Source organism: Martes martes, assembly GCF_963455335.1.
Source record: "Martes martes genome assembly, chromosome: 15".
In the NCBI taxonomy this organism is placed as follows: Eukaryota; Metazoa; Chordata; class Mammalia; order Carnivora; family Mustelidae; genus Martes; species Martes martes.
Genome location: NC_137903.1, coordinates 33,148,354 through 33,175,864, shown reverse-complemented (window position 1 = coordinate 33,175,864; position 27,511 = coordinate 33,148,354). Strand labels below are relative to the sequence as shown.

The following is a 27,511-nucleotide window of genomic DNA, read 5'->3' as shown; positions in this document are numbered from 1 at the left end:
GCAAGAAGAAACTAGCAAGTTGAGATAGATAGATATAGATAGATAGATAGATAGATAGATAATCCGTCTGGGTTCCTGGTGCAGACCTCCTAAACCCTTATAAATTCCTAAATGCCTAGAACACTAAGAACATCTTTTGTTCTATTGAGGCAGTTGCAGTGTAATTGTCCTGTTGTTTAACTTAAGATGTAGCAGAGCCTTGTACATTGAAAGTGGTTATAGTCAATGGGACTATCATAGCATATACCCTTGAGATCCTGAAGCAAGACCATGCAATGTGCTGTTTGAGATATAACTCTTGACATGTTGTTTGGTCCTGATAGAAGCCGTGCCTGATATTCGGTCATGAAGTGAGCATGTGCCAAAATCATGATTTTGGTCAATCAGAACCAAGTTATAAGGCCAAGCAGACAACAAACAACTCATTATAAAATGGAAGTTGTCACCTGGGATTGAGCATTTGCAAGGACCAGATGGCACAAGCAGCCCACCCAGATAGGAAGCCTAGATCCTCCTTATGCCCATCCACTGTTGCACAAGTGCCTCTTGAGCTCACGCTCATGGCTATGTGGAGTCTCCATTATAACCAACTGACAGAAGAGAGAGAAGCCAAGCCTTACTCACAGATGTGTATTTTGGGTATGTGTAAGCTAAATGGATGGAAGCTGCGTTAGTGGCTGATCAGGGAAAGACAGTAGTAAGGAAAAATCTTAGATGATCTGCTCATTCCCTTTGTTGGAAAAAGAAGTGGGCTAAAGACAGATGAAATGAGCCTGGAATGGCCCAGAATGAACGGCTTGTTTGGCAGTGCCCTTAAGGGCAAAGATTGGAAGATTAGGCCCAGGGAGATCTGGGGTAGGTAGAAGTAGGTGACCTGATACATGGGAACGACAGCAAGTGCAAAGTGTTTAGTTTGCATGTTAACACCAGCAGAGCATCCCCAGTAGGGTAGGCATTAAACAATTAAACAGTGTCTCAGCAAGTTAAAGTCAGCCATTTTCTGCCATTGGCCTTTCCAGTGCTGTCACAAGAGGAAGAGGAGCAAACGGGTGCTATGGAATGAAGAACAAGCATGGGCACAACAACATGGACTGGCACTTACCAAGGCTGTCACTGAGTCTTCAAACTGCCAGCCACAACGTTAAGGCTTTAATAGGATACCATCCCTTGAGATAACTACAAAGCCACTTGGTAGCAAGTTGACTATATTGCATCCCTTCTACCTAGAAGGGACAAGTATGTCTTTTGACAGAAATACACAAGTGTTCCAGGTATGAGTTTGCCTTTTCTGTTTGTGGGACTTCAGTCAACACTTTTATCTGAAAGTTATATTGTTTAAATCATTGGAAATGAATTACACTACGTGCAACTAGAAAACACACTCACAGCAAAAGAGGTGTGGTACTGAGACCGTGGCCATAGAATGTACTAGTCTCATTACAGACTGCATCATCCCAAACCTGTAAATCTGTTTGGACATTGGAATGGTCTGATAAAGGCACAGTTGAAGTGCCAGTTGAGAGATAATATTTTATAGTGATGAGACTTCACAATATTACTTTATAAGATCTTCTGGAACACAGAAGGCTCCTTCTCACACACAAGGCAAGAAGAAACATCACCATCCAGCAGGGATAATTGTTCTTGACCATCAATAGATAGGGCCATGGAAAAACAATGGGAGATGTAGGATTTTGTTGAGCACCTAAATGCTCTCAGTGAGCGAGAGGTAGGCGTTTCACACTGGGGGAGAGTCTGAAGGAGAACTTAGAGACAGCAGAAGGAAGGAAGGAAGTTTGTGGAGGAAAGGAAACAAGTTTAGAAAGAAGGGTTCAAACAGATTTGGGTGGTTCTTGAACTGCAGATTAAGGCATATGAACAGGCAGAAGAGAAGATAAGACAATAAACACCAAGAAACAGAAGGCAATAATTGAAAAGTTCAGCTGATCTATTAGATGTGGCCTATTTTTACTGATTTAGGAAGGTCAAGAGAATGGGAAGAAACAATGAGGAGGAAGAAGAAAGTTGGGCTGGGAGGTGGGCAATGATTTTTAGCAAATGTATCCACTCCAAAAATCATGCAGGGTATACAAATTCTTCCTAATTTGAAACCTTCCCTTAATAATCTCCATCACTTTGGTATGCAGAAACATGGAACAAACTGAGGGTTGCTGGAGGGGAGTGGTGTGCGGGGATGAGGTAATTGGGTGGTGGGCACCGAGGAGGGCACTTGATATAACCAGGACTGGGTGTTATATGCAAGTGATGAATCACTAAATTCTACCCCAAAACTAATAATACACTACGTGTAAACCAACCTGAATGTAAATTTTAAAAAGGAAAAGAAAAAATAACATAAAATTCTTACGCGCATCACATGTTGGTGTTTTGGGATGCCACATGCCATTATCTTGGCATTTAGCTTCAAACCGCTGTTTCTTATAACACTTATAATAAACTACATCTTCATAAAAATAAGCACAGCTATTCACAGAGCTAGTGCGTTGTGAAATGATTTCACCATTCTCCAGCTCTGGTATTGGGCAACACACCTCTAAAAAATAAAAATCAAGACAAATGTTAGTAAAATCACTGCAATGAGACTCCCATGGATAGTAAACTCATTTCTGCTTTTCAAGATTTCACCACTGAAGAGAGATTGGGGGAACAGAAAAGGGTACCTGAGGCCCTCTGGGTCTGCTCTCCCTATCCCTGATTGCTAAAGTACTCCAACCTAGTCATTTCCCTTAATTAAAAAATTTCATTAGGAGCCTCTAACGTGAGACACTGGATGAAACCTGCACTTAAATGCAAATTTTCAGAAGTATTCAAAAACAATGACAAGTAACATTCATTGCTTATGATTTCATTAGGGTTGCATCATTATTAACCTCTCTAATACCTTACAGTTCCTCAGTCACAGGAGGAAAAATGTCCTTAAAAGTTTATATCCAGGGCACCTGGGTGGCTCAGTTGGTTGAGCGACTGCCTTTGGCTCAGGTCATGGTCCTGGACTTCCGGGATCGAGTCCCACATTGAGCTCCCAGCTCCTTGGGGAGTCTGCTTCTCCCTCTGACCTTCTCCTCTCTCATGCTCTCTCTCACTCATTCTCTCTCAAGTAAATAAATAAAATCTTTTAAAAAATTTAAAAAAAAAGAAAAAAAAAGTTTATATCCACCTGACAGTTAATGCACAGAAATAAATTTAAATTACTGCATATGGTCAGGATTTTTCTTTTTTGATGCCAAATTTAAAAGAAATAGCTACTCAAATTCTTCCATTTTTAATGCAATAAGAGCTAATAAAGATATATTTTTTTATTCATTAGTAGGAATACTTTCAGGTAGAACTTGATATTGCTTGATGTAAGAGAAAATATCAGAGCAGATTAAAATGCCTATTCTTCATATCAGGAGCTTGACTAGCACTACGATGGTCTTTTGGGCAGACTCAAACACTCTCACCACTCATTTATTTATGAATTACAATAAAAATACCCAACATTCATGTTTTCTAAATTATAATATTACTATTTATGCAATAGCATAGAAAATACTTCTAAATATTTAAGTCATAAGTCCAAACCCATACTGAATCAGATTTTCTGAAAAGTAGGATAAATATCATTTCACTTCTGCTTTTTAAATGGTTAAATATATCCTTTATTAAATAATTAAATAAAAAAAATTATAGTGAGTAACATAAATATAATTTTAAAGTAAGATTTTAAATTCCCAACAAACAAAAGTCCAGAGCCAAATGGTTTTACTATTCCCAGGTGAATTCTACCAAACATTTAAAGAAGAGTTAATACCTATTCCTCTCAAACTGTTCCAAAAGTAGAAGAGGAAAGAAAACCTCCAAATTCATTCTTCAAAGTCAGTACTACCTTGATACCAAAACCAGACAAAGACACCACACAAAAGAAAACTGCAGGCAATACTCCTCATGAGCAGAGATGCAAAAATCCTCAACCAAATATTAGCTAATCGAACACAACAATACATTAAAAGGACCATTCCAAAAAAAAATTAAAAAATAAAAGGACCATTCAATATGGTCAAGTGGGATACATACCAGGGATGGAAGTATGGTTCAATATTTGCAAATCAGATTAACAAGAGGAAAAATTTTTAAAAACATATGATCATTTCAAATGCAGAAAAAGCATTTGACAAAATACGACACTCGTTCATGACAAAATGTCTCAACAAAGTGGGTGTAGAGGAAATATATCTTAACATGATAAAGGCCACATACGAAAAACCCATAGCTAACATCATACTCAATGGTGAAAAACTGAAATATTTTCCTCTAAGATCAGAAACAAGACAAAGATGTCCACTCTTGCCATTTTTATTCAACATAGTACTAGAATTCCTAGCTGTAGCAATCAGACAAGAAAAAGAAATAAAAAGGATTCAAACTGGTAAGAAAAGTAAAACTGTCACTATTTGCAGATGACATGATACTATATATAGAAAACCCTAAAACTCTACCAAAAAATCATTAGGACTAATAAATTCATAACTGCTGCAAGGCATAAAATTAACATATAAAAATCTATTGTGTTTTTATATACTAACAATGAGGTAGCAGAAAAAGAAATTAAGAAAAGAACCCAATTTACAATTGTATCAAGAAGAATAAAATACTTAGGAATAAATTTAACCAAGGAAGTGAAAGACCTCTACTTTGAAAACTGTAAGATATTGATGAAAGAAATTGAAGATGACACCAAAAAAAAAAAAAAAGGAGAGATATACAATGCTAATAGATTGGAAGAATTACCATTATTAAAATGTCTATAGTACCCAAAATAATCTACACATTTAATGCAATCCCTATCAAAATACCAAAAGCATTTTTTCACAGAACTAGAATAAATAATCCTAAAATTTATATGGAACCACAAAGACCTCTAATCACACACACACACAAAAAAATCCTTAGAAAGAACAAAGCTGAAAGTATCACAGTCCTGGATTTTAAGAAGTACTACAAAGCTATAGTAATTAAAACGGTATGGTACTAGCACAAAAATAGATACATAGCTCAATAGAACAGAACAGTGAGCCCAAAAATAAAGCCATGCTCATATAGTCAAGTAATCTATGACAAAGGAAGCAAGAATATACAATGGGGAAAACACAGTCTTTTCAATAAATGGTGTTGGGAAAACTAGACAGCTATGTGCAAAAGAATGAAACTGGACCACTTTCTTACACCATACACAAAAAGAAACTCAAAATGGACTAAAAACCTACATGTAAGACCCAAAACCATAAAACTCCTAAAAGAAAACATAGGCAGTAATCTTTTGGACATTAAAATCAGCAACATTTTTATGGATCTGTTTCCTCAGGCAAGGGAAGCAAAAGCAAAAATAAACTATTAGGATTACACCAAACTAAAACACTTTTGCATAGTGAAGAAAACCATCAACAAAACAAAAAGGCAACCTACTGAATGGGAGGAGATATCTGTAAGGAGTGAATATCCAAAATATATAAAGAACTTATCAAACTCAACACTGAAAAATTGAAAAATTGAATAATCTGATTAAAGATCAGAGTACTTGAATAGACTTTTTTCTAAAGAAAACATACAGGTAGCTAACAGACACTTGAAAGGAGAATCCTCAAAGGTGTTTATTTATTTTTATGTGTGTTGGTTTTTTTTTATTACATGAAAATCAAGTTTCCTTTTTTTATATTTTTAAAGTTTTTATATTATGTTAGTCACCATACTAATGTTATGTTAGTCACCACACTAATGTTCGTCATTAGTTTTTGACATAGTGTTCCATGATTCATTGTTTACGTAATCCATGCCCTCCTTAATACCCATCACCAGGCTCAGCCAACCTCCCATCGCCTTCCCCTCTAAAACCCTCAGTTTGTTTCTCAGAGTCCACTGTCTCTCATGGTTCCTCTCCCACTCTGATTTCCTCCCCTTCATTTTCCCCTTCCTTCTCCTGAAGTCCTTCAGGCTGTTTCTTATATTCCACAAATAAGTGAAACTATATGATAATTGACATTCTCTGCTTGACTTATTTCACTTAGCATAATCTCCTCCAGTCCCATCCATGTTGATACAAAAGTTGGGTATTCATCCTTTCTGATGGCTGAGTAATATTCCACTGTGTATATGGACCACATCTTATTTATCAATTCATCTGTTGAAGGGCATCTTGGCTCTTTCCACAGTTTGGTTATTGTGGACATTGTTGCTATGAACATTGGGGTGCAGATGGCCCTTCTTTTCACTATGTCTATATCTTTGGGGTAAATACCCAGTAGTGCAATTGCTGAGTCATAGGGTAGCTCTATTTTTAATTTTTTGAAGAACCTCTACACTGTTTTCCAAAGTGACTACACCAACTTGCATTCCCACCAATAGTGTAAGAGGGTTCCCCTTTCTCCACAACTTCTCTGACATGTTTTGTTTCTTGCCTTGTCAATTTTTGCCATTCTAACTGGTGTAAGGTGGTATCTCATTGTAGTTTTGATTTGAGTTTCCCTGATGGCTAATGATGATGAACACTTTTTCATGTGTCTGTTAGCCATTTGTATGTCTTCTTCGGAGAAGTGTCTGTTCATGTCTTCTGCCCATTTTTTGACTTGATTAATTGTTTTTTGGGTGTTGAGTTTGAGGAGTTCTTCACAGATCTTGGGTATCAGCCCTTTGTCTGTAGTGTCATTTGCAATTATCTTCTCCCATTCAGTGGGTTGCCTCTTTGTTTTGTTCACTGTTTCCTTTGCTGTTCAGAAGCTTTTTATCTTGATGAAGTCCCCCAAATTTCATTTTTGCTTTTATTTCCCTTGCTTCTGGAGACGTGTCTTGAAAGAAATTGCTGTGGCTGATGTTGAAGAGGTTAGTGCTTATGTTCCTCTCTAGGATTTTGATGTATTTCTGTCTCACATTGATATCTTTCATCCATTTTGAGTTTATCTTTGTGTATGGTGTAAGAGAATGGTCGAGTTTCATTCTTCTGTATATAGCTGTCCAATTTTCCCAGCACCATTTATTGAAGAGACTGTCTTTTTCCACTGGATATCTTTTCCTGCTTTTTTGGGGATTAGTTGACCATAGAGTTGAGGGTCCATATCTGGGGTCTCTATTCTGTTCCATTGATCCATGTGTTTGTTTTTATGAAAATCTTGTATTTACTAATACTTTGTTACTTAAGTGGTGGCAATCATTGTTAAATATATTTTAATTCAGTAATTTTGTTAAAACTTTTCATTTTATTGCCCCCAAATGAGACTAAATAAGTAAAATTAAACTTAAAGTCCTAATGTGAAATGATCTTCAGTGAGTTGATCTAAACTATCATTTTTCATTACTTGTTCATTTTACACATTTTTCAAATTCCAACCTGTAGAATAAAGTTCCCTATATCCTGGGCCTCTGTGTCTTCACCTCTAAAATGGCAAGATTCTGATGTGCGGAAGGAAGCATTGTCTCCCTCTGTTGTCAATTCCATTGAAACCCATAAAATTGCATCCACCTGTCTCTCAGCTCCTCACGTTCTCTCAAAGAGAAAAGACATCTTGAGATGGCAAAAAGTTCTTTTTTTTCCCCTCTGAGGGGCCAGAGTACTGGGTCAGGGGTCGGGGTCAGAGTCTGTCTTCTAGGGGCAAGTCACAAGACCCAGCTCCTGCAGCCCACAGCCCCTCGGCGCAAACACATAGAGACACAAGCCACTTTGCAGCTGGCTGACTTAATGACTGTCTCACAGACTTTCCTTCTACTAAGCACCCCAAAGTTGACACTGAGGAGGAAAGGGCTGTGATGGAGGTCTGACTCTGGTAAATGTTGAGCCCTATTCTCCATGTTACTTCACCAGTGGTGAAGCTAATGCTCAGTCTGCTCAATGCTTCACTTCCGCTTCCCCTCCATGTCCATGTCTCGTTTGATTTTGAAATGGGATAAGGAAAGTTATAGTTACAGTTTCTCAGCTCCTCCAAGACTTTCATGATCCCTTCTGACAATAATACTTCACTCCTCTGTTGAATTATTATAATCCTAAATGCATCTTGAAAGATAAAATTGCATTCATTTTAAGAAAAAAGAAAAGAAAGCCTAGCACATGGTGGGCATCTAACCTACAAAAAGACTTAAAAAGCAGAGACTCACCCTTACATCCTATGTGTGGGGTCCAAGTCAAATTCCTCTGACAAGTCACAGTTGTAGGCCCATCCGAAGCAGGTTTATAGCCGGCAGAGCACGTGTACCTCAACACAGTTCCAATATTATACATTCGCTCTTTTGTTGGCACGTGGTTGTTATATCTTTCCCAGGAGGCATTTTGGATGTCTGGTAAGTCAGTACAACTATCTGTTCATAAAAGAAGAACAAGCGGGGAAAGTCACTGCTACTAGAGATGCAACGGTGATCATCAACAATCCTGTCCTATCAGAGGATCCCGCACGTTCATTCAGCCAGGGACTGTCTTGCCACGGCTGAGGCATCAGCCATGTCAGAAAACAAACTAGCACCAAGTTATCATTATTACTATTAGCAGAAGTTTTCATGATCTACGTGAGTTTATAGTTTCAGAGTGTCAGAATCATGGTTAGTTTATATAATTTTTTTGTGGAAATTGGAAAAAGGCATTTCTGACCCTCCCAACCCCCCAGGACACTTTACTATGAATCTTTCAATCAATTATCATAATGTAATGATTTTGTTAGAACAAAACAAGTTTCCTACTGTGAGAAAATTGTTGAAATAAATACACTAATCCACAATGTCTACAATGTTAATGTCTCCCTTTAGGGTTGAAGTGTCCACAACCTGCGCATATGTATATGGCAACCTTTTGTGATTATGTAAGACCTTACCCAGCGTACTGTAATCTTTCTTTTTCCCAACAATTAGAAAAAATAAAGACAAATATTGATCTAAATTTAAACGTTTACTCTGGTTCTAGTGGGTTTAGGCATACAAATATACCTCCATCAACATTTCTGGGTAATTTAGATGCCAAACATTGAACTTCTTACGTGGTCCATACTTACTGAGCTCACAGACGGGAGGAGGAGGATCCCAGTCACCATTTTCTCCGCAATGGATTAAACTGCTTCCTTTGAGAATAAAACCTCTCTCACAGTCAAATACCATGGAGTTTTTATAAGTATAGATGGTACTAAATCCAGAGATCACTCTTCCATTTTTAACAGTTGGCTTAACACAGAAGATTTCTAAAGAATCACAAGAAATGACAAGTGGGTCACAAAAGACAAATGGCAATAAGGATCTCACTTACTATTGCTAATGCAGATTCAACTATGACACAAAAGCCTAATACAGTATACATCCAGTAGATACAAGGAAAACATTTTAAAGTGAATATAATTGCAACTTTTACAAGCCTCAGTAAAACGAGGTCTCATCCTTTCAGTTCTGTTATGATATGATTGCGAATAACCCCAGCTTACTCAAGAAAAACCAGCCATCTATAACCCAAAAGAAACACATCCCTAAAGACCTCATAATCCTTCCCTTACAGTGGCCTAGTTTTCTGCATGATTTCAGTGTGGGTCGGTGGCCAGTGGTGATGATATGGTGGTCATGAGGAAGAGGCAGTCAGGCATCAGAGATCTGTGCTCTCACAAACAAAGAACAAACTGCCCTGGGCACCGCATCCCCACAGCAGTCAGTCGTCTTGCCCCCATGTCAGTCCTGCCACCTTGATGATTCATGGCTATGGCTGAAGCCACCTTCACCACATGGCTGGATGGTTACAACAGGTGCCTATAGGTTAAGTTTTGTCCCCCTTCTTTTGTTGTCTCTTCTGTGGCCCGACTTGTCTCTCTGAAATGCAACATATTTATTTCCCTGGTTAAAGCCTTTCGAAGTTTCCCTTTCACCTCCACTCCAAACTTCTTAGAGGGATGCATGAGGCCCTTCGTAATCTGGCTCTGCTAAATTTCTGTCCTCAAACTCTGCTACTTCCACCTCTTGCTGTCTGGACTCCTGACATTTTGAATTGCTTGCTGGATCACGCTTTATCACCCCCTGATTTGACTGTGTTCTGTGGTGAGTGAGAATATTAAATGATACTATGTAGACACTTAGTCACAAAGGAAGGAGCCTCAGATTAGCCAAGTAACAATACTCAGTAGATCTGATTTTTTTGTTCATTTGCTTTGTCCTGTAGGCACTTGCGGTGAACGTTGTAAATGCTAACCAATATTTCCACTTCCTCTCCCTAAACAAACAAAACACAATATTCCTCAGTTCCCTTAAGATAGAGTCTACACATTACTAGTTTGGGACAAAAGGCTGTAAACTGATATGTGGTCACTTTGGGCCAAAGCTCTTTTAAAAAGCCAGGGCATAATTTACTTTTCTCTCTTCACCTACTGAAGAGATTTTGAAAGCACATTTTGATGCAGAAGTATCACAAGAGCAAAGCAACCTGGATTGCTAGACTTGTTGCTGAATTTGCCTCTAGATTATAGCCAGCCTAAAGAGTCCCCTGGACATGGAGCCGACTCGGTAGGAATGAAAATCAACTTTTACTTTGCAGAGCCCAATGAGATCTTGGTTGCTATTTTTTACGGCGCGCTGGTACATCAAACATAAATACCAGTGGAGCAGATAAATGACTGCATTGTTGCAATGTTTAGTCTCGGAAGCATTCCCTTTCCCCCAGCAAAGTCACCTACCTTTTTCTTTTAAACAAACCATTCAGGCCAAAATTCATCACTGTGACTTACTTTTACAAGTAGGAGGACTTGGGCTCCAGACACCTACTGTCTTATTTTCCACTGTGCAAGATATGGAGGCTTTGCCTATCATTGAGAAGTTGGGGTCACATCTGTAGGTGACAGAAGAGCCATATGTGTAGAAATCTTCATCTGCACCATTGTGCTTCCCATTGCTGATGTCCGGAGGAGGCTTACATTTAGCAACTGGGGTGGAGTGAAGAAGAAGAAATCATCAGGGAACGTACCTTTGCAAATCTAGCATTCATGATACAAATTCTAATGGAGAGTATGAGAAGCAGCGAAGATGCACAAGAGTTTTATTTTCTAACATGGTTTAGCTTTGCAGTCAAGCCAGAAGAAGTCTTTACTTACTTATACAATGTGGGAGAGGATCACTCCAACCAACTCCTTTATCTTGGATCTCACAATAACTAGTGGTTTTGCCAATTAAAATATATCTGAATGAGATAGGATAAAAGAGTTTAATGAAATTCTTCTTACCTTAAATTAAGTTGGATAAAGGGACTTGAACAAATAAACTGGTTACTCAATTGTAAAAATGAAGAAATAATGTTTTCCAAATAACACTTCCCAATGAGTAAAACTTCAGTCTCTAGACACACCCCAAACTCTCAGGCCCTCTGACATGCAACCCCCTTCTGACTTCTGGGTGCTTACCCTCTCCAATATACCACTAACTCCCCCATTCACAATCCCCATTTTTTATGGCTCTTGACAGTTCTAAGCTTCCTTCAGTTTGTCTTACTCCCCTCAGTGTACGATAGTAATGGAAAGAAAAAGCATTGTTAGTATGTCTTAAAATGGTACTATCATCAAGGAATAAATGTACACTGTGGTTGAACACTAATGGAAATGTTACCTTTGGCAAACTAGAGCCCCTGGGACTTATTTAATACTAACTCAAAGAAAAATGAATCTTTTAATAAGATAAAAGACAGTGATAATTAAGCATTTACTTATTTTGGAATTTCTTGAAAATACGTTTTCTAAGCTACCCAGGAAACCAAGGGAAAAATATGGTTTCCGGTTACTCCAGTAGGAACACTTTCAGCATTCCAACAGCACTTCCCTTCTGAATCTTCTCACTTCACATTTCACGAGTCATACACAGTAAGGAAATAATGAGGATTACATGTGCGAAAATCAAACAAAAGGAAACAACAGTACTGGGGGAAAATGTTAAACACAGGGGACAAGCAAAGAGGAATCAACACATACTTAGTTGGGGAACCTGAAGAAGGAACACAAAACAGAACAAAATAGCTATTTTAAAATGTATTTCAAATAAGTATTGCAGAAATAATACTTAATCTACATTTTGCTTTATTTGATTTTATTTACAGATTTTATTTATTTATTTGATAGGCAGAGAGGCAGACAGAGAGATAGGAAGAAGCAGGCTCCCTGCTGAGCAGAGAGCCCCAGGCTGGTTTTGATCGCAGGACCCCAAGATCGTGACCTGAGCTGAAGGCAGAGGCTTAACCCACTGAGCCACCCAGGTGTCCACTTAAGCTACATTTAAAAAAAGCATCACATAGCAACAAAATGGTGAAGTAAATGGACTGTATCAAAACAACTAAGAGTAAAATTACCAAAGATTATTTTGAGTTAAAGCACTTGAAATAGACAAAGGAATGCTCTCTGAACTCTCCTTTTTTTCCTGAAAGCAGGAGATAAAACTCTTATGTGAAAGATGCTTTCCCCATGACAGGAGGAAAAGAACAAACTTACCATGAGAGATGGGGAGGTGAAGCCAGGAGAAATCTGTACAGACAGACCTTGTCAAAATGACCCTTATCTACCTGCAACCTTCCGTAGGTTACTTCCATAGGTTGCTTTCCCACAGTTGCTACTTTTTCTTCAACCTAGTATATAAACACTGAGGCTTAACCACTTTTTGGGTCTTCATTTTCCTGTGAAAGACCCCATGGACGTCTAAAACTAAAATATGTATGCTCTTCTCCTGCTAGTCATATGTCAACTTAATTCTCAAACTCAGTCAGAGACCCTAAGAGGGTAAAGGAAAAGTTTTGGGGAAAGTTTCTTCAAAAGTTAAGTTGAACACTAATCCAGTACTGATTTTTAAATATGCCTAAATTTAAACTTTATATAGAAAAATAAACAAGTATTGTCAAGAAAAAATAAAAAAAAACCAATAGGGCAGGACTACTCATACAGGCTATTGAAATATATTATAAAGCCTTGGTAGTACATCACTGTGAAATGTGTACATGACTATGTAGGCAAAACAATGGCATTAAGTAGAAACATATGCAGATACATACAAGATATATATGAGAATTTAATACAGTGTTAAAAAGCACTCTCAAATCAGCAAACTAAAGGACTTTTGGAATAACAGGAAAGTCATATGGGAAAATATAGGCTAGAATATATATCTTGCACTGTGTATTGTATATTGTCTCCAAATGGATCAAAGCTTTCAGCACCAAAAAATATGAAAACATAAAAGTAGCAGAAGAAATCTAGGCAAATAGTTTAAAATTTTGTATTAGAGAAGGGCTTTTAAATGAAAACCTAAAATCCAGGGGCGCCTGGGTGGCTCAGTGGGTTAAAGCCTCTGCCTTTGGCTCAGGTCATGATCCCAGGGTCCTGGGATGGAGCCCCGTGTCGGGCTCTCTGCTCGGCAGGGAGCCTGCTTCCCCCTCTCTCTCTGCCTGCTTCCTCCTCTCTCTCTGCCTGCTTCTCTGCCTACTTGTGATCTCCGTCTGTCAAATAAATAAATAAAATCTTAAAAAAAAAAATAAAAAAAAGAAAACCTAAAATCCAGAAGCCATTTTAAAAAGAGAATTTGATAAATATGAAGCATGAAAACAATTTTTCCTTAAGAAGAAAAAAAGTGAATCAATAGCCAAGTCAAAAGAAAAATAATATACTTGGAGGGAAAGTTGCAACTCCTATCAGAAACAAGATCTAGCAAAAAAGAAGTCAAACTATCACTCTTTGCAGATGATATGATACTTTATGTGGAAAACCCAAAAGACCCCACTCCAAAACTGCTAGAACTTGTACAGGAATTCAGCAAAGTGTCAGGATATAATATCAATACACAGAATTCAGTTGCATTTTTTTTACACCAACAACAAGACAGAAGAAAGAGAAATTAAGGAGTCAATCCCATTTACAATCGCACCCAAAACCATAAGATACCTAGAAATAAACCTAACCAAAGAGGAAAGAATCTATACTCAGAAAACTATAAAGTACTCATGAAAGAAATTGAGGAAGACACAAAGAAATGGAAAAATGTTCCATGCTCCTGGATTGGAAGAACAAATATTGTGAAAATGTCTATGCTACCTAAAGCAATCTCTACATTTAATGCAATCTCTATCAAAATCCCATCCATTTTTTTCAAAGAAATGGAACAAATAATCCTAAAATATATATGGAACCAGAAAAGACCTCGAATAGCCAGAGGAATGTTGGGAAAGAAAGCCAAAGTTGGTGGCATCACAATTCCGGACTTCAAGCTCTATTACAAAGCTGTCATCATCAAGACAGTATGGTACTGGCACAAAAACAGACACATAGATCAATGGAACAGAATAGAGCGCCCAGAAATAGACCCTCAACTCTACGGTCAACTAATCTTCGACAAAGCAGGAAAGAATGTCCAATGGAAAAAAGACAGTCTCTTCAACAAATAGTGTTGCGAAAATTGGACAGCCATGTGCAAAAAAATGAAATTAGACCATTTCCTTACACCACACACGAAAATAGACTCAAAACGGATGAAGGGCCTCAATGTAAGAAAGGAATCCACCAAAATCCTTGAGGAGAACACAGGCAGCAACCTCTTCCGCCTCAGCCACAGCAACTTCTTCCTAGGAACATTGCCATAGGCAAGGGAAGCAAGGGCAAAAATGAACTATTGGGATTTCATCAAGACCAAAAGCTTTTGCACAGCAAAGGAAACAGTCAACAAAACCAAAAAACAACAGACAGAATGGGAGAAGATATTTGCAAACGACATATCAGATAAAGGGATAGTATCCAAAATCTATAAAGAACTTAGCAAACTCAACACCCAAGAATAAATAATCCAATCAAGAAATGGGCAGAGGACATGAACAGACATTTCTGCAAAGAAGACATCCAGATGGCCAACAGACACATGAAAAAATGCTCCACATCAGTCGGCATCAGGAAAATACAGATCAAAACCACAATGAGATACCACCTCACACCAGTCAGAATGGCTAAAATTAACAAGTCAGGAAATGACAGATGCTGGCAAGGATGCGGAGAAAGGGGAACCCTCCTACACTGTTGGTGGGAATGCAAGCTGGTGCAGCCACTCTGGAAAACAGCATGGAGGTTCCTCAAAAAGTTGAAAATAGAGCTACCCTATGACCCAGCAATTGCACTACTGGGTATTTACCCTAAAGATATAAATGTAGTGATCCGAAGGGGCACGTGTACCTGAATGTTTATAACAGCAATGTCCACAATAGCCAAACTATGGAAAGAACCTAGATGTCCATCAACAGATGAATGGGTAAAGAAGATGTGGTATATACATACAATGGAATACTATACAGCCATCAAAAGAAATGAAATCTTGCCATTTGTGATGACGTGGATGGAACTAGAGGATATTATGCTTAGCAAAGTAAGTCAGTCAGGGAAAGACAACCATCATATGATCTCCCTGATATGAGGAAGGGGAGATGCAACGTGGGGGGGTTGGCTGGTAGGAAAAGAATAAATGAAACAAGATAGGCTCAGGAGGGAGACAAACCATAAGAGACAATCCCACAAAACAAACTGAGGGTTGCTCGGGGGAGGGGTGTCGGGAGATGGTGGTGGGGTTATGGACATTGGGGAGGGTATGTGCTATGGTGAGTGCTGTGAAGTGTGTAAACCTGGCGATTCACAGACCTGTACCCCTGGGGCTAAAAATACATTATATGTTTATAAAAAAATAAAAAATTAATAAATTAAAAAAAGAAACAAGATCTATATTCTAGTATGCATAGGTTCATGTGTATATATCGTGTGTGTGTGTATGTGTATGTTCATGTGTGTAGGTATCTATCCTAGAAATTAAGATTAGAAATTTCAAGAAATTAATTCTTAAAAACAGGCAAAGGATATGCCAAATAGTTCACAAATTAATACAAATATCTCTTGAACACATAAAAATATGCTCAATCTCACTCATGATAAGAGAAATATACATTGAAACTACAGTAAGATTTCATTTTTACGTCTTAATTTGGAAAATTTTCAAAAATTTCACATTTTCAAAAGATTGACAACACAGTTGGGAAGTCTATGAAGAGACAGACATTCACATACTCTGCAAAACATTATAACCTCAAAGGAGAGCAATTAGGCAGTATCTTTCAAATTTTCAAATATGTATACTCTGACCCAGAAATCCCACTCTGGAAATTCAACCTACAGATATAATTGCATCTGTATGAAATTATATATGTACAAAGTGGTTGATCAAAGCACTCTTCAGAATAGCAAAACATTAGAAATACCTATGGATCCATCAAGAGACTGTTAATCCATGATACATGACACAATTATATTCTGTGACCCTGTGAAGACAAATCACTGAGGAACTTCTATGCACAAATGTGGAATTATATTCTGTATATATTGATGAGTAAAAATAAAGCAAGACTCAAAGCTACATTTGTTATTGGAAAGGTGTAAAATAAAAATATATACTAATTTTTAGCTTGTGTTTATAAAAGTAAACACTAGAAAGATACATAAGAAAACCATTAATGTGGATCCCTGGTTTTAAGGACACGAAAGAAATGGGGTGGATGGCAAGAGGGTAGAAGTGAAAATTCTCAGTGTATATGGTTTTACATCATTTTTACTTTTGAAATATATCAGCTATTTATTAAAAATTAATTTAAAACAACTGTTTATACATTGCTTCACACTCACCCTTCTGAACAAACGAATTTTAAGTGTGATCCAAAGACGAGCTCTGTCTCAGCTATCACTTTCCCATTTTCTAACTCTCCTGGGTGTCTGCATCGTTTCTCTGACAGAAAAATTAAAATGATAATGAGTGATTCCAAATACTCAGAGATAAGGCTTTAGAAGATTGATTAGCTTTGACCTATGCTTCCAGAAAGATCCTGAGGTTGAGATCCAAATTTATTTCTGATCCTGACTCACTAAATTTTTACTTTGGAGGATAAATGAATACAAAGTTTGATCTCACATTTTTCTGGTACATTTCACCCTTAGAGGAAAACACTCAGTTAAATCACTATGGTAATGGAGTCTATGGGTAGTTATTGATCAGGGAGCTGTGCTCCATTCTGGATCTGTGGCACATACTTTGTATGTCAGCCACTTAAAAATGCATGTCGTTGGTCACCAAAGGGACAACAGAAAGTGTAGATACCCTCACTATTGTAAGAACATTACAGAATTTACTCTCCACTATAAGTGAATCACAGAACCTTCTTCCAAACACAGTGGATACTTTGGTTGAGGTTTCTTTGGAAACCACATTACCTCTCTCTGGCCACCGAACTTTTTATAGCTTTGTAAAGAATGGGTCTTGTTTTCAAAACATTAAAATTGAATTTGTAGTTCACTTTGGAAAGAAGTGTTAAGTGAATTACAGTGTAAAGGATAAGCTTCTTTTTCACCGCAACAGGGCAGTTCATAATTTCTGTTTTATTTGTTTCTTTATTTATGCTTTTCTAAAAGTAGCACACATAGGTACATTGAAATCAGTGACTTGACAACTGGATGGTTTCTTGGTGACCAAAGATTCTCATTTGCACTGAGAAAATTTAATTCCTGAGACATCTTTGTAAAGAAGTGAAAAGCGTAAATAAGAAAAATAAATGTTCATACTTACTGACACAGAATTCGTTGTAGTCCCATTTGTTATGCTGACAGGTAATAGTCGGGCTTAGATAATTAACCCTGCCAAAGCCAGGACGGCAGGTGTACCTCAGGATAGTTCCACTTTTGAAGTATGTCTCATTTACCACAGTTGTTGGAGAAGCAAAGTATAAATTTGGTGGGGGATCACAACCTCCTGGACACCAAAATGACAAAGAGCGCCAGAAGTTAGAGCTCAAAACACAGCATCTTAATGTTTCAGTAGTATGATTTTTAGATAAAGGACCATTCTTTTCTCTTCTAATCAAGAAAAAATAACTCTTATTGTCCCCATAGTTCAACGAATCTAGTGAGTGGTCAGTAATACACATTTGCTGATTAATGATAATGATAAAAGGCAGAAATTTTTCATCCCTTCTCTAGTGTTTATGAGATAATTTATCTAAAGGGTGGTAGATGTGATTTCATCCCTCTTTCAGAGTCCTCGTATCTGCTGACTCAGGGATATCTGAGCAAAGCCAACAATTCCTACAAATTTCCTCAACAGAAACATAGTCTTTCATGAATAATACCATTATATAAGATTGCTTGTCTCAGGGAAGGAAAACCAGGTGGCTGAGAGGTGGGTAAGAACCACATTCTTAATTTGCATCTTTTGTACATGGTGGATTTTGAATGATGCAAAGGAAGAGGCATGGAGTCCTTGAAACATAAAGATATTAATCCTGCTTTCCTTGCAAGAATTAAATAGGGGACCAATAATTTACCTTTCAGGAGCCCTAGGAAAAGTCTTTACTTATTTCTCCTCTCTATTCTGGATAGATTCAGAGGCAGTGAAAATTGTTCAGTTGGGCTGATAGATCACACCAACTTGTTTCAAGTCATGGTTGGGAGACAAACTGTTTTGGAAAATTCCTGGAGAAGAAATGCTAGGGGGAGGTGGGTAGAAAACTGTCTCTTCTATGTATAAAACCAATTCCCCCTAAATCCCAAATAATTCCAAATCCCCTTTAATTCCAAATTCCAAATTCCTGATCAAATCAACTCTTATTGCTGAAAGTGGCTTTCTGCTAAAAGTTGAATCATCTGTTGGCATTAAGAGAGAATGGGTGGATGATCTTGAATGTCTGTCGCCAATCTGAACTTACTTCTCTAGTACTCACCAAGAACAGGAACCATTAGAGCAGCGACCAAGATCATTTGGAACAGAGTTGGGTCAGAGGCTCTCCACAGCCTAAAGAAGGGCTGGGCTGCCACTTTCTCTTTTCTATGAAGGATCCCATTTAGAGCTCTGGGGTGCATGCCCTGGTGATTCTCCCACATTTTTTTCTGCAAAAGACCTCAATTTAATAAGCAGTCATTAAATTCCTAGTCATCATAAAGCACTATGGTAAGTACTATGGGGTCCACATCTTCAAGGAAATTATGACCTACAGTAGAAGAAAGCACATGCACACAAATGTTAAAACATGACACAGAGAGTGTTAGCCTCCATTCAGAGGAGAGATGGGAAAGGGGTTGTTAAGAAGGGACAGCTTATAGAAGTGTCCAAATGGGATATAAGGGTCAAGTTTAGGAATTTATAGACGATGCTCTTTAGGGAATAAAGAACCACTGTTTTTCATTTTGGATTTTGTTTCCCCTTTTTTTACTTTAAAGCTAAGGAGCGGTTCATTATTGTGCTTTAATTTCTATTTATATATATATATATATATATATATATAATTATTGTTATTATCATTATGTCCAGTTAGCCAACATATAGTAGTACATCATTAGTTTTTGAAGTAGTGTTCAAGGATTCATTAGTTGCATAGAACACCCAGTGCTTGTGCTTTTAAAAGACCACTGTGGGGGCGCCTGGGTGGCTCAGTGGGTTAAGCCTCTGCTTTCGGCTCAGGTCATGATCTCAGAGTCCTGGGATCGAGCCCGCATTGGGCTCTCTGCTCAGTCAGGAGCCTTCTTCCCCCTCTCTCTCTCTCTGCCTGCCTCTCTGCCTGCTTGCGACCTCTGTCTATCAATTAAATCGATAAAATCTTAAAAAAAAAAAATCACTGTGGCAGGTGTGTACATGAGAGACCGAAGTAAACAAAAAGAAGAAACAGGAAGGTTGAAGAAGAAAACTACTGCCGTTGGCCAGGTGAGCCACAGAAATGGTCTGACCATGGAAATGGCAGAGGAGTTGGAGAAGAGGGAACAAATGTAAGACAGAATTATACCAAAAGGCAGGAAAATGATGAAATAGAGAAAAGGAGTCAGATCTGTGTCGTATTGAGAGTTCCTCATGACAATTGTCAACGGAGGCAATAAAGCATGAAGCAATTTGCAATTTTAAACGAATAGTTTATGGAGAGATATGTATATCTGTATGTATAGATATACATATAGCTATATAAAGAAAAAGAAAAATATATGTGACAAATTATACTTTCATATTTGATCAGACTATTTGAAGACTTTTTTAAAGCAAAATCATGAAGGACACTTTTCTCTTCACCACCGCTCCTGTTCCCTTTGGGGAAAACAATATATCTTAAATCTTAAATTTACATTAGAAATAATCCTTGTCCTCAAAGGAATATATGAAGTTAACTCCAAAGAAATACTGAGTTTTATCTTTTATTCTGATATCTGTTAGATCCAGATGATTCTATATGCCCCAGGTGTTCTTAATTCATACTACGCACATATCTGGTAGTGCCCTCAATATTTACCTCAAAGATGTTTCTGTCCCACGTTACAGAAAGAGACAAGTTTATAATGACCCTTCACACTATGTGGAGAGGCCTAACTTCCTAACTGAGTAATGACTCATTTGATCCTATCTTTCCAAAACTCAGTTCTGATGAAGCCATTCTTCCACCCGTCATCAGTTGTGGGCCATTCCACCTGACAGACATCTTGGCCCCTGAGTTCCAGACAGGGCCACTAGGACAATTCTGCCAAAAAAAATAAAATAAATTCAACAAGATTATCCACTTACCAAATATATTGGCTTACTAAAGTATGTTTACAGAATTTGTACTGAATACACTGAGGTGGTCTAAAGATGCGTGAAGGAGACCAGCACTGGGGCCCTTACCCACCCACTTTCTTTTTTGTTTGCCCCTCCCTCCACTCCAGATCTCTAGGCTCTTCTCTTGCCCAGACAATCGGGATGAGACAGGAGACTAGTGGGAGTAAGTTAGTTCCACATCATGAAAACCAGTCCACTAAATCATCCATGAAATTTGCAAAATACGATAAATTTCTCCCTTCCAGTGAAAACTGTTATGACCTGTAAAAACTATGGAAATGAGTTTCTTTAATTTTTGATGAGTTCGTAGCATTGGTTGAATTTCAGTGAAATTGAAGAAAAAGGCTAAAAAATCAATACATATTTAAAAAATTTTTAAAAATAAGCTGGAAATTGTTTTTAATTTTTAAAAAATGAAATAAAGTAAAATAAAAATACCAATATATTGGCAAAATAGAATTTGACTACAAAAACTCAGGAGACTGATAGTATAGTACAAAGTGGAAATTCCGCATATGAATTGTTGCAGTTATTATGTTCACAATAAAAATATGTACATTGGATATACTCCAGAAAATATTCCCGAGTATATATATAAAAACAGAGCCATAAGATTAAATCTTGACTTTTTAAGAAATTGAATAGAAATACTTAAAATACTGCTACAAAGAACATATTCATTAGCTGTGTTCAAAAAGAAGACATTTACAATCATTGAGTATATTCAAAATGAATATTTAAAACATTGTTTAGTAATTTGACCATTTAGTAATTGACCACAAACTAGCAAATTGATTTCAGCAAACTGATCCTTTAGGAATTGGCATTCCCTCACTGGCTTCTAGCAAGGAGTTTTTCCGTCATTTGGTGCTTGGTTGACCCCATGCTTTGGTTGACCTGAACAATCTGGAGCCCTGATGGTCCCAAACATTTTCCTATAATGCACCCCTGCCCATTATCACTTGCCCTCTTATCCTTCTTCCCTCTTTGATTCCTACTTGTTCTACCAGTCCTTTCTCCAATGTTCCCTCCTTGTCTCCAGGCCAGTCTTCATATTCTAATTACAGCTCGATGTTTCTAACTTTGATTCAGCTGTGGCTTATAACTGACATTTAACCTCTGTCTTCAACACTAGACCTCAAGGTCCTCGAAGTCAGATGTGGGTTCTTATTTGCCTCTGCCCCACCAGGTACCTGGTACCTGGTACCTGGTACTGCGCCTCACACAGTTAAAGCACTCAAGAAATGTTTGTTGACGTTACATTCAAAAGCATCTAGTGATAAAATGTTTTAAAGAGGAATAATACTGCTCTACATCCATATCTACTCTTAGAGGCTTTGTTTTGTCAAGGTCAGATTTTCACTGATTTTAAAGTTCTTAAGGAGAACAGAGCCTACTGATTTTACTCTAGGCTCTTCCCCATCCTTAACCTGAAGTCATCATATCCTCAACCATTCAACAGAGGACAGGGAGGAGGGAAGGAATGAATAAAACATAGTCTCCTCCTTCCGCAGGTTAGGACAGGACATAAAGGTCACCATATATACAGACCCTACACGGGGCTGAGGAATTCATATCACTCAACTTTACTCTGGGGCCGCAGACACAGTGCTAGGGAGCACAGGAGGACAGTATATTGCCAGACCCGGGAGCATGGGCTCTGAAGTCAGATCCAGGCTATGTGGATTAAATCCTGTCTCCCTCAGATGGGAACTGTGTGTCCCCAGGGCAGGGTACTCCACTCCTCTAAGCTTCAATTTCCTGTTTTATAAAGAAGGAATGATAACTATACATGTGTCTCAGAATTTCTGAGAGGTAGCTTGGCTTGGTGCACAGCGGCACATAGAAAACATTGGAGAGAAATGTCAGAGAAAAGAGGAATGGGATTGGAGTTGGCATGTGACCTTGACAAGACCAGAATTCCTGGAGTCAAAACATCAACATAATAATGATGGGGACAGAAATGTCTGACTCTTGATTTTTGGCTCAGGTCAAGATCTCAGGGGCCTGGGATCAAGCCCCAAGCTGGGCTCTGTACTTAGTGAAGAGTCTGCTTATCCCTCTCCCTCTGCTCCTTCCCCTGCTTTCCCTCTTTTTCTCTCATAAATAAAAATAAAATTAAAATGGTGATGTATAATTACAATGACATTTGGCTGCAACACCAGGGTACTTCAATTAAAACCCAGGGCAGAGGAACACCCACTGGACTTGGGCCAGAAACCATTGGTTGGGTCTTCACTGCGGACTTTGGTGATGGTGAGACCCAGTGCCACACCCAGAACAGAGACTCTCATGCACACAAAGGCCTGCCCTGGGCATTCTTCTTCCCCTCGTTTTCCCTGTCTTCCAGAGAGGAACTTACCTACTCCCATGACTTTGACCTTTACCCATTAATCACTTACAGACCTTTGGCAAAACTGTCTTCTTATAAAGTGTATAAAAACTTACACATTTCATAAACTCAGTTGCTAATAAAAATCTTAGTCTGCCCTATTCAGTCCCATACATAAATTGTGAGTCTTTAAGCCGACCTCCTTGCTCTGGTCACTAACAAGTGGAATTCCAGTGCTGAGCCTTAAAACTGTGAATATTTCTAAAAGTCAGGGAAAGAAATATCAGCAAAATAAGGAGAAACTATTTTGTCTTCCCCTATAGCTGCACAAAGGCAGGTATCTGAACCCTAAAGGTGACCTTGCAAATGTTGTTTCTGGACTTTAGAGATCATTGCTCTGCCACTTGAACAAAACCTTTAACTCTGGAAAAATCTATAATTGTAATTGGTTATCTTCACAAATTATTTTTTGCCCAGGATAATACAAAAATTACATTTCTAATTTTGAGTGTGATAAATACCTGTGAGTTTTCCTTACAAATCCATAAATGAATTCTATACTTTTCATTTGTAATCCTGAAAGGAAACTCAAACTTTTCACTCTGTTGGATTTCTCTCGCTTTTTAAAAATACTTTATTTATTTATTTATTTATTTACTTATTTATGGGGCAGAAGGAGAGGGAGAAAGAGAAACTCAAGCAGATTCGACTCAGGGCTCAATCCCATGGCAGTGAGATCATGACCTGAGCAGAAATCAGGAGTTGGATGCTTAACGGACTGAGCCACCCCTGTTAGATTTCTTTTTTGTTCTTTTTTTTTTTTTAAGATTTTATTTTTTTATTTATTTGACAGAGAACAAGTGAGAGGGAGAGTACAAACAGGGGTAGGGGCAGAGGGAGAGGGAGAAGCAGGCTCCCCACTGAGGAGGGAGCCTGATGCAAAACTCGATCCCAGGATCCCGGGATCATGACCTGAGCTGAAGGCAGTCGTTTAACCAACAGAGCCACCCAGGCACTCTCTTTTTCTTTTTTTAATGTCAGCTTTATTGAGGTGTAAGTAACTGAATTGTAAGATATTTAAAGTGTATATCATGGTGATTTACATAGGTACTGTTTGTGAAAGGACTGCTCCCTCCCCACCACCCATCTTGTTGATGAACACATCATTAGCTCACATATTTATCCTTTTCTTCTTGGTGAGAACACTTATTTACTCTCTTAGCAAATTTTAATTATACAGTACAGTGTTACCAATATAGTCACCATGTTCCACATTAGATCCTTGGAACTTCTTCATCTTACAGATAAAAATTTATATACTTTTACCAAGCTCTCCCTATTTCCCCTACCCTCAAGCCCCTGGCAACCGATCGTTAGATTTCTTATTTAAGCAAAAATCCTTTTTTTTTTTCAAGTTTAAGGTATAGTTCCCAAAGTTCAGATCAGTTTTCCAACTGCTTCCTTTGTATCTCCCACGCACCTTGAATCCAGCATATCCCAAATGAAACCCACTATCTTCGCTCCAACACCCTTAACCTCTATGTTTTCTGTCTCAGCTCAGGTAATCATCTCTATCCAGCCTTCCAGACTAGAAACTTTAGTCATCCTAGCCTCCTCTCTCTTGCCCCCTCCCATATTCAGCCTCTGAGTCCTGTCACATTGCCACAGCAACACTGGAATCTGTCACTCTCTCCTCCATCTCACTTCCATAGTCTGGGTTTATGTTCTCATCATTCCCTTCACCCACCCTGGAGCACTAAAATGCCTTTATACATCCATAAGCCAGCTTCTAATATGACACTGTCATATTCCTAAAAAGCAATTTACTTAAAAATTCCAATGGTTCCAAATTTACTAGATTTCCTTACCTCTCCCAACCTTCTCTCTGCTTCTACTCACTTAAAACACTGTAGCTCAACTTCATGGAGGTTTTCAAAATACATCCTGGATTTTTTTTTTTTTTTTAGATTTATTTATTTGACAAGGAGAGAGAGAGAGAGAGAGAGAGAGCACACAAGAGTGGTGGGGAGGGTCTGAGGAAGAGGGATAAGCAGACTCCCTGTAGAGCAGTGAGCCCAAGACCCAGGAATCATGACCTGAGCTGAAAGCAGACACTTAGCCAACCGAGCCATCCAGGCACCCCATTCTGGATTTTTTTTAAACACTTGCAAGAATTTGCATATAATATCCCTTGTGACTGCTTTTACCTCCAACCTTCTCTTGATTCACTGTCCAGATCAAATATCACCTCCTTAATGAAGAATTGTCCAACTCCACTGAGAAATATCAGCCTCTTCTAAGCTCCCCTAGTATTTTGCTGAGGCCTTAATTGTAATGGTATTGTTTCTGCTCACATTTGCCTCCTAAAACAGACTGTGAGCCCTTGAAGACAAAGAAGATGTTTATTCAACTTCCTAGTGCTGACCTGATACTGTAACTGGTGTGTAACAGTTACCCAATAAATGTGAAATAAGTAAAACTCAATGTAGTTTTATCTTCAGAGTGCGAATGACTGACTGCCTTCCTGAGGACCAAGTGGGATAATGTCTGTGAAGTGCTTCATTAATGTAGATGAGATAAATGATGCAGTGATCCCACTTCCCTCCCTAGTTCTCAGGCTATGTGGTGGCTCAGTGAGACCTGAGGAGCATCTGGAGTTCACCATCACTACTCCTTGTGGTCCTCCAGCAGAACGTGCACAGGATTCGGCAGACTACTGAGGATGGGGATGGAGGCTAGGGCTTGTGGGTTAAGAAGACCCAAATTTGAGCCCCATTCACTACAGTCCAATTCTATGATCTTGAAGAAGCCATGTGAGCTCCTTGGGTCTCAGGTTCTCATCTCTCAAATGATGACAGTAAACTTAGATCATCTTTCCATTCCCTATACAATCTAGAATGCTATTAACTGCCCACTAAAAAACTAAGACTTCTCTAGTAAATACCCTCATATTTCAATGACATCACCACCTTTTAAATTCCTATAGAGGTGAGACCAATTCAAGAGCTATAGTCAACATGACGGGTCTCTGAAGATAAATACTGTTGGCATGCACAGTGCAGTACAATTTGAGAGGTGCTGGGAGAATTCTCAGCCCCCAAATTTCTCCTTCCATTAGAGATTACTTTTTAAGACCATGTATTTATTTTGTCTAAACTCTGCTTGCATGCCTCTTGAAAGGGTAATATTCTTCTCCAGTCTCAACTCCTTTCTTGCAGCTACACACTCAATCGCATTGCTTTCAGATTCCAGAAAGAACTTGCTTCCACACTTGCACCTCCTTCCTAAAATCTCTGTATCTATCAGCGTCTTCCTTGCGTACTCATATTCTATCCAAGGGTATCACTACACTTAATTCAAACCTTCCCTGATGCTTCTGCTCATTCTGGATGCTCTGTCATTCTCTCTGTACTACTCTATTTGAGGGATAGAACAGGACTCAGCTACGAGTGGCTGAGGAGTTGAAATAAGAACAAGAATAGTACTGTGTCCTGCCCCACCAAGGAAGAAGGAAATTTCCAGAAGGAAGGGTAATCAATGTCGTCAGATTCAGAAAAGTGGGGAAGAAAAAGGAGGTGAGAACAGTCAAGGCTTCTGCTTCAGAAAGTAACTGGAGGCTGACCAACGTCCGTCTTATTATCAAATCAAAAGATCTTTGCTGTGGATGGTGGAGAAGATGGGGAGGGGTTAATAAAATCTCCAAAGGGCCCTGTATCAATTTTTAGAATGCAGACTATAAAAACCAGGTCCTCTGCGAACCTCTTTGGACACTCTGATTTACCTCCTGCCTCAACTCCCCTGTGCAGAGAGACGGTAAGGAATCATTGAGCCAACACACCCGACTTTTAGATGCAATAACAAGAGTGACCTTCTACTTCCTTTCTGCTTCAGTTTATTTGTATGCATTATTATTACCCCATTTATAACAAAAAAATTGAGGCTTAGTGCTCGCTTCGGCAGCACATATACTAACAAAAAAATTGAGGCTTAGAAGGACTAAAAATACTTTTCAAATTATACAACACCCTAATGCAGGACTCCTGAAAAGATTTCTGCTGAAAATACCCCCAAGGTTTTGTCTCTCTTGTCCTCCTTAAAGGGCCAAACCACCAGCCTTTTCCCCCAAGGCACCCCAAATAATCCACTGACCTGGCAGGTAGCTGAGGAAGAAATAGAAGACTCAATCGTGGTCCCTTGGGTCGTTTTTCAAGGGGAAAAAAAACTGTCTGGATCTGTAATAGTTTCAGTTCTTCCCCAGATGAGAGTTTCCCAGAGTACCCTGGAGCTAGCTTGCACCACCAAGAAGTCCCTGAATTCCAGCCATGTGGCTGGCTGGTCACAGATGGCTAAGTTCTAATGGATGGGCAGAAACTTTTTATTGGCCCAGTGAATGATTAACAATGGAAATAAAGCACTGATATTTACCTAATCCCCTTCCTGGGCACTAACCCTGCTTCCTGATAACATGTTGCAATCGTTTTTTCTCTCCTCTGCCAACCATTTCCCCTAAGTGGAATGGTAGTATGAATTTGATGCCAGAATTCGTTTTTTCTTTTCCTAAAT

The 27,511-nt window shown here is 38.5% G+C and overlaps 1 protein-coding gene across 3 annotated transcripts in view; it reads right to left on the bottom strand.

Moving 5' to 3' along the window:
* C4BPA (complement component 4 binding protein alpha) overlaps positions 1–27,296 on the bottom strand; it is a 30,350-nt gene extending 3,054 nt beyond the window's left edge. The window contains exons 1-10 of one of the 3 annotated variants that reach the window (XM_080824575.1): positions 27,098–27,296; positions 20,315–20,539; positions 18,764–18,929; positions 17,614–17,796; positions 16,680–16,779; positions 11,094–11,179; positions 10,731–10,925; positions 9,027–9,209; positions 8,143–8,343; positions 2,369–2,554 (exon numbers count right to left, since the gene is read on the bottom strand). In XM_080824575.1, the coding sequence (XP_080680701.1) occupies positions 2,369–2,554; positions 8,143–8,343; positions 9,027–9,209; positions 10,731–10,925; positions 11,094–11,179; positions 16,680–16,779; positions 17,614–17,796; positions 18,764–18,923 (1,294 nt within the window). In that variant the 5' untranslated portion in view covers positions 18,924–18,929; positions 20,315–20,539; positions 27,098–27,296. Of the gene's footprint in view, positions 1–2,368; positions 2,555–8,142; positions 8,344–9,026; positions 9,210–10,730; positions 10,926–11,093; positions 11,180–16,679; positions 16,780–17,613; positions 17,797–18,763; positions 18,941–20,314; positions 20,540–27,097 lie in introns of all 3 variants that reach the window. The other 2 variants (XM_080824577.1, XM_080824576.1) reach the window with 2 other exon arrangements.
* Positions 27,297–27,511: the final 215 nt, after the last annotated feature.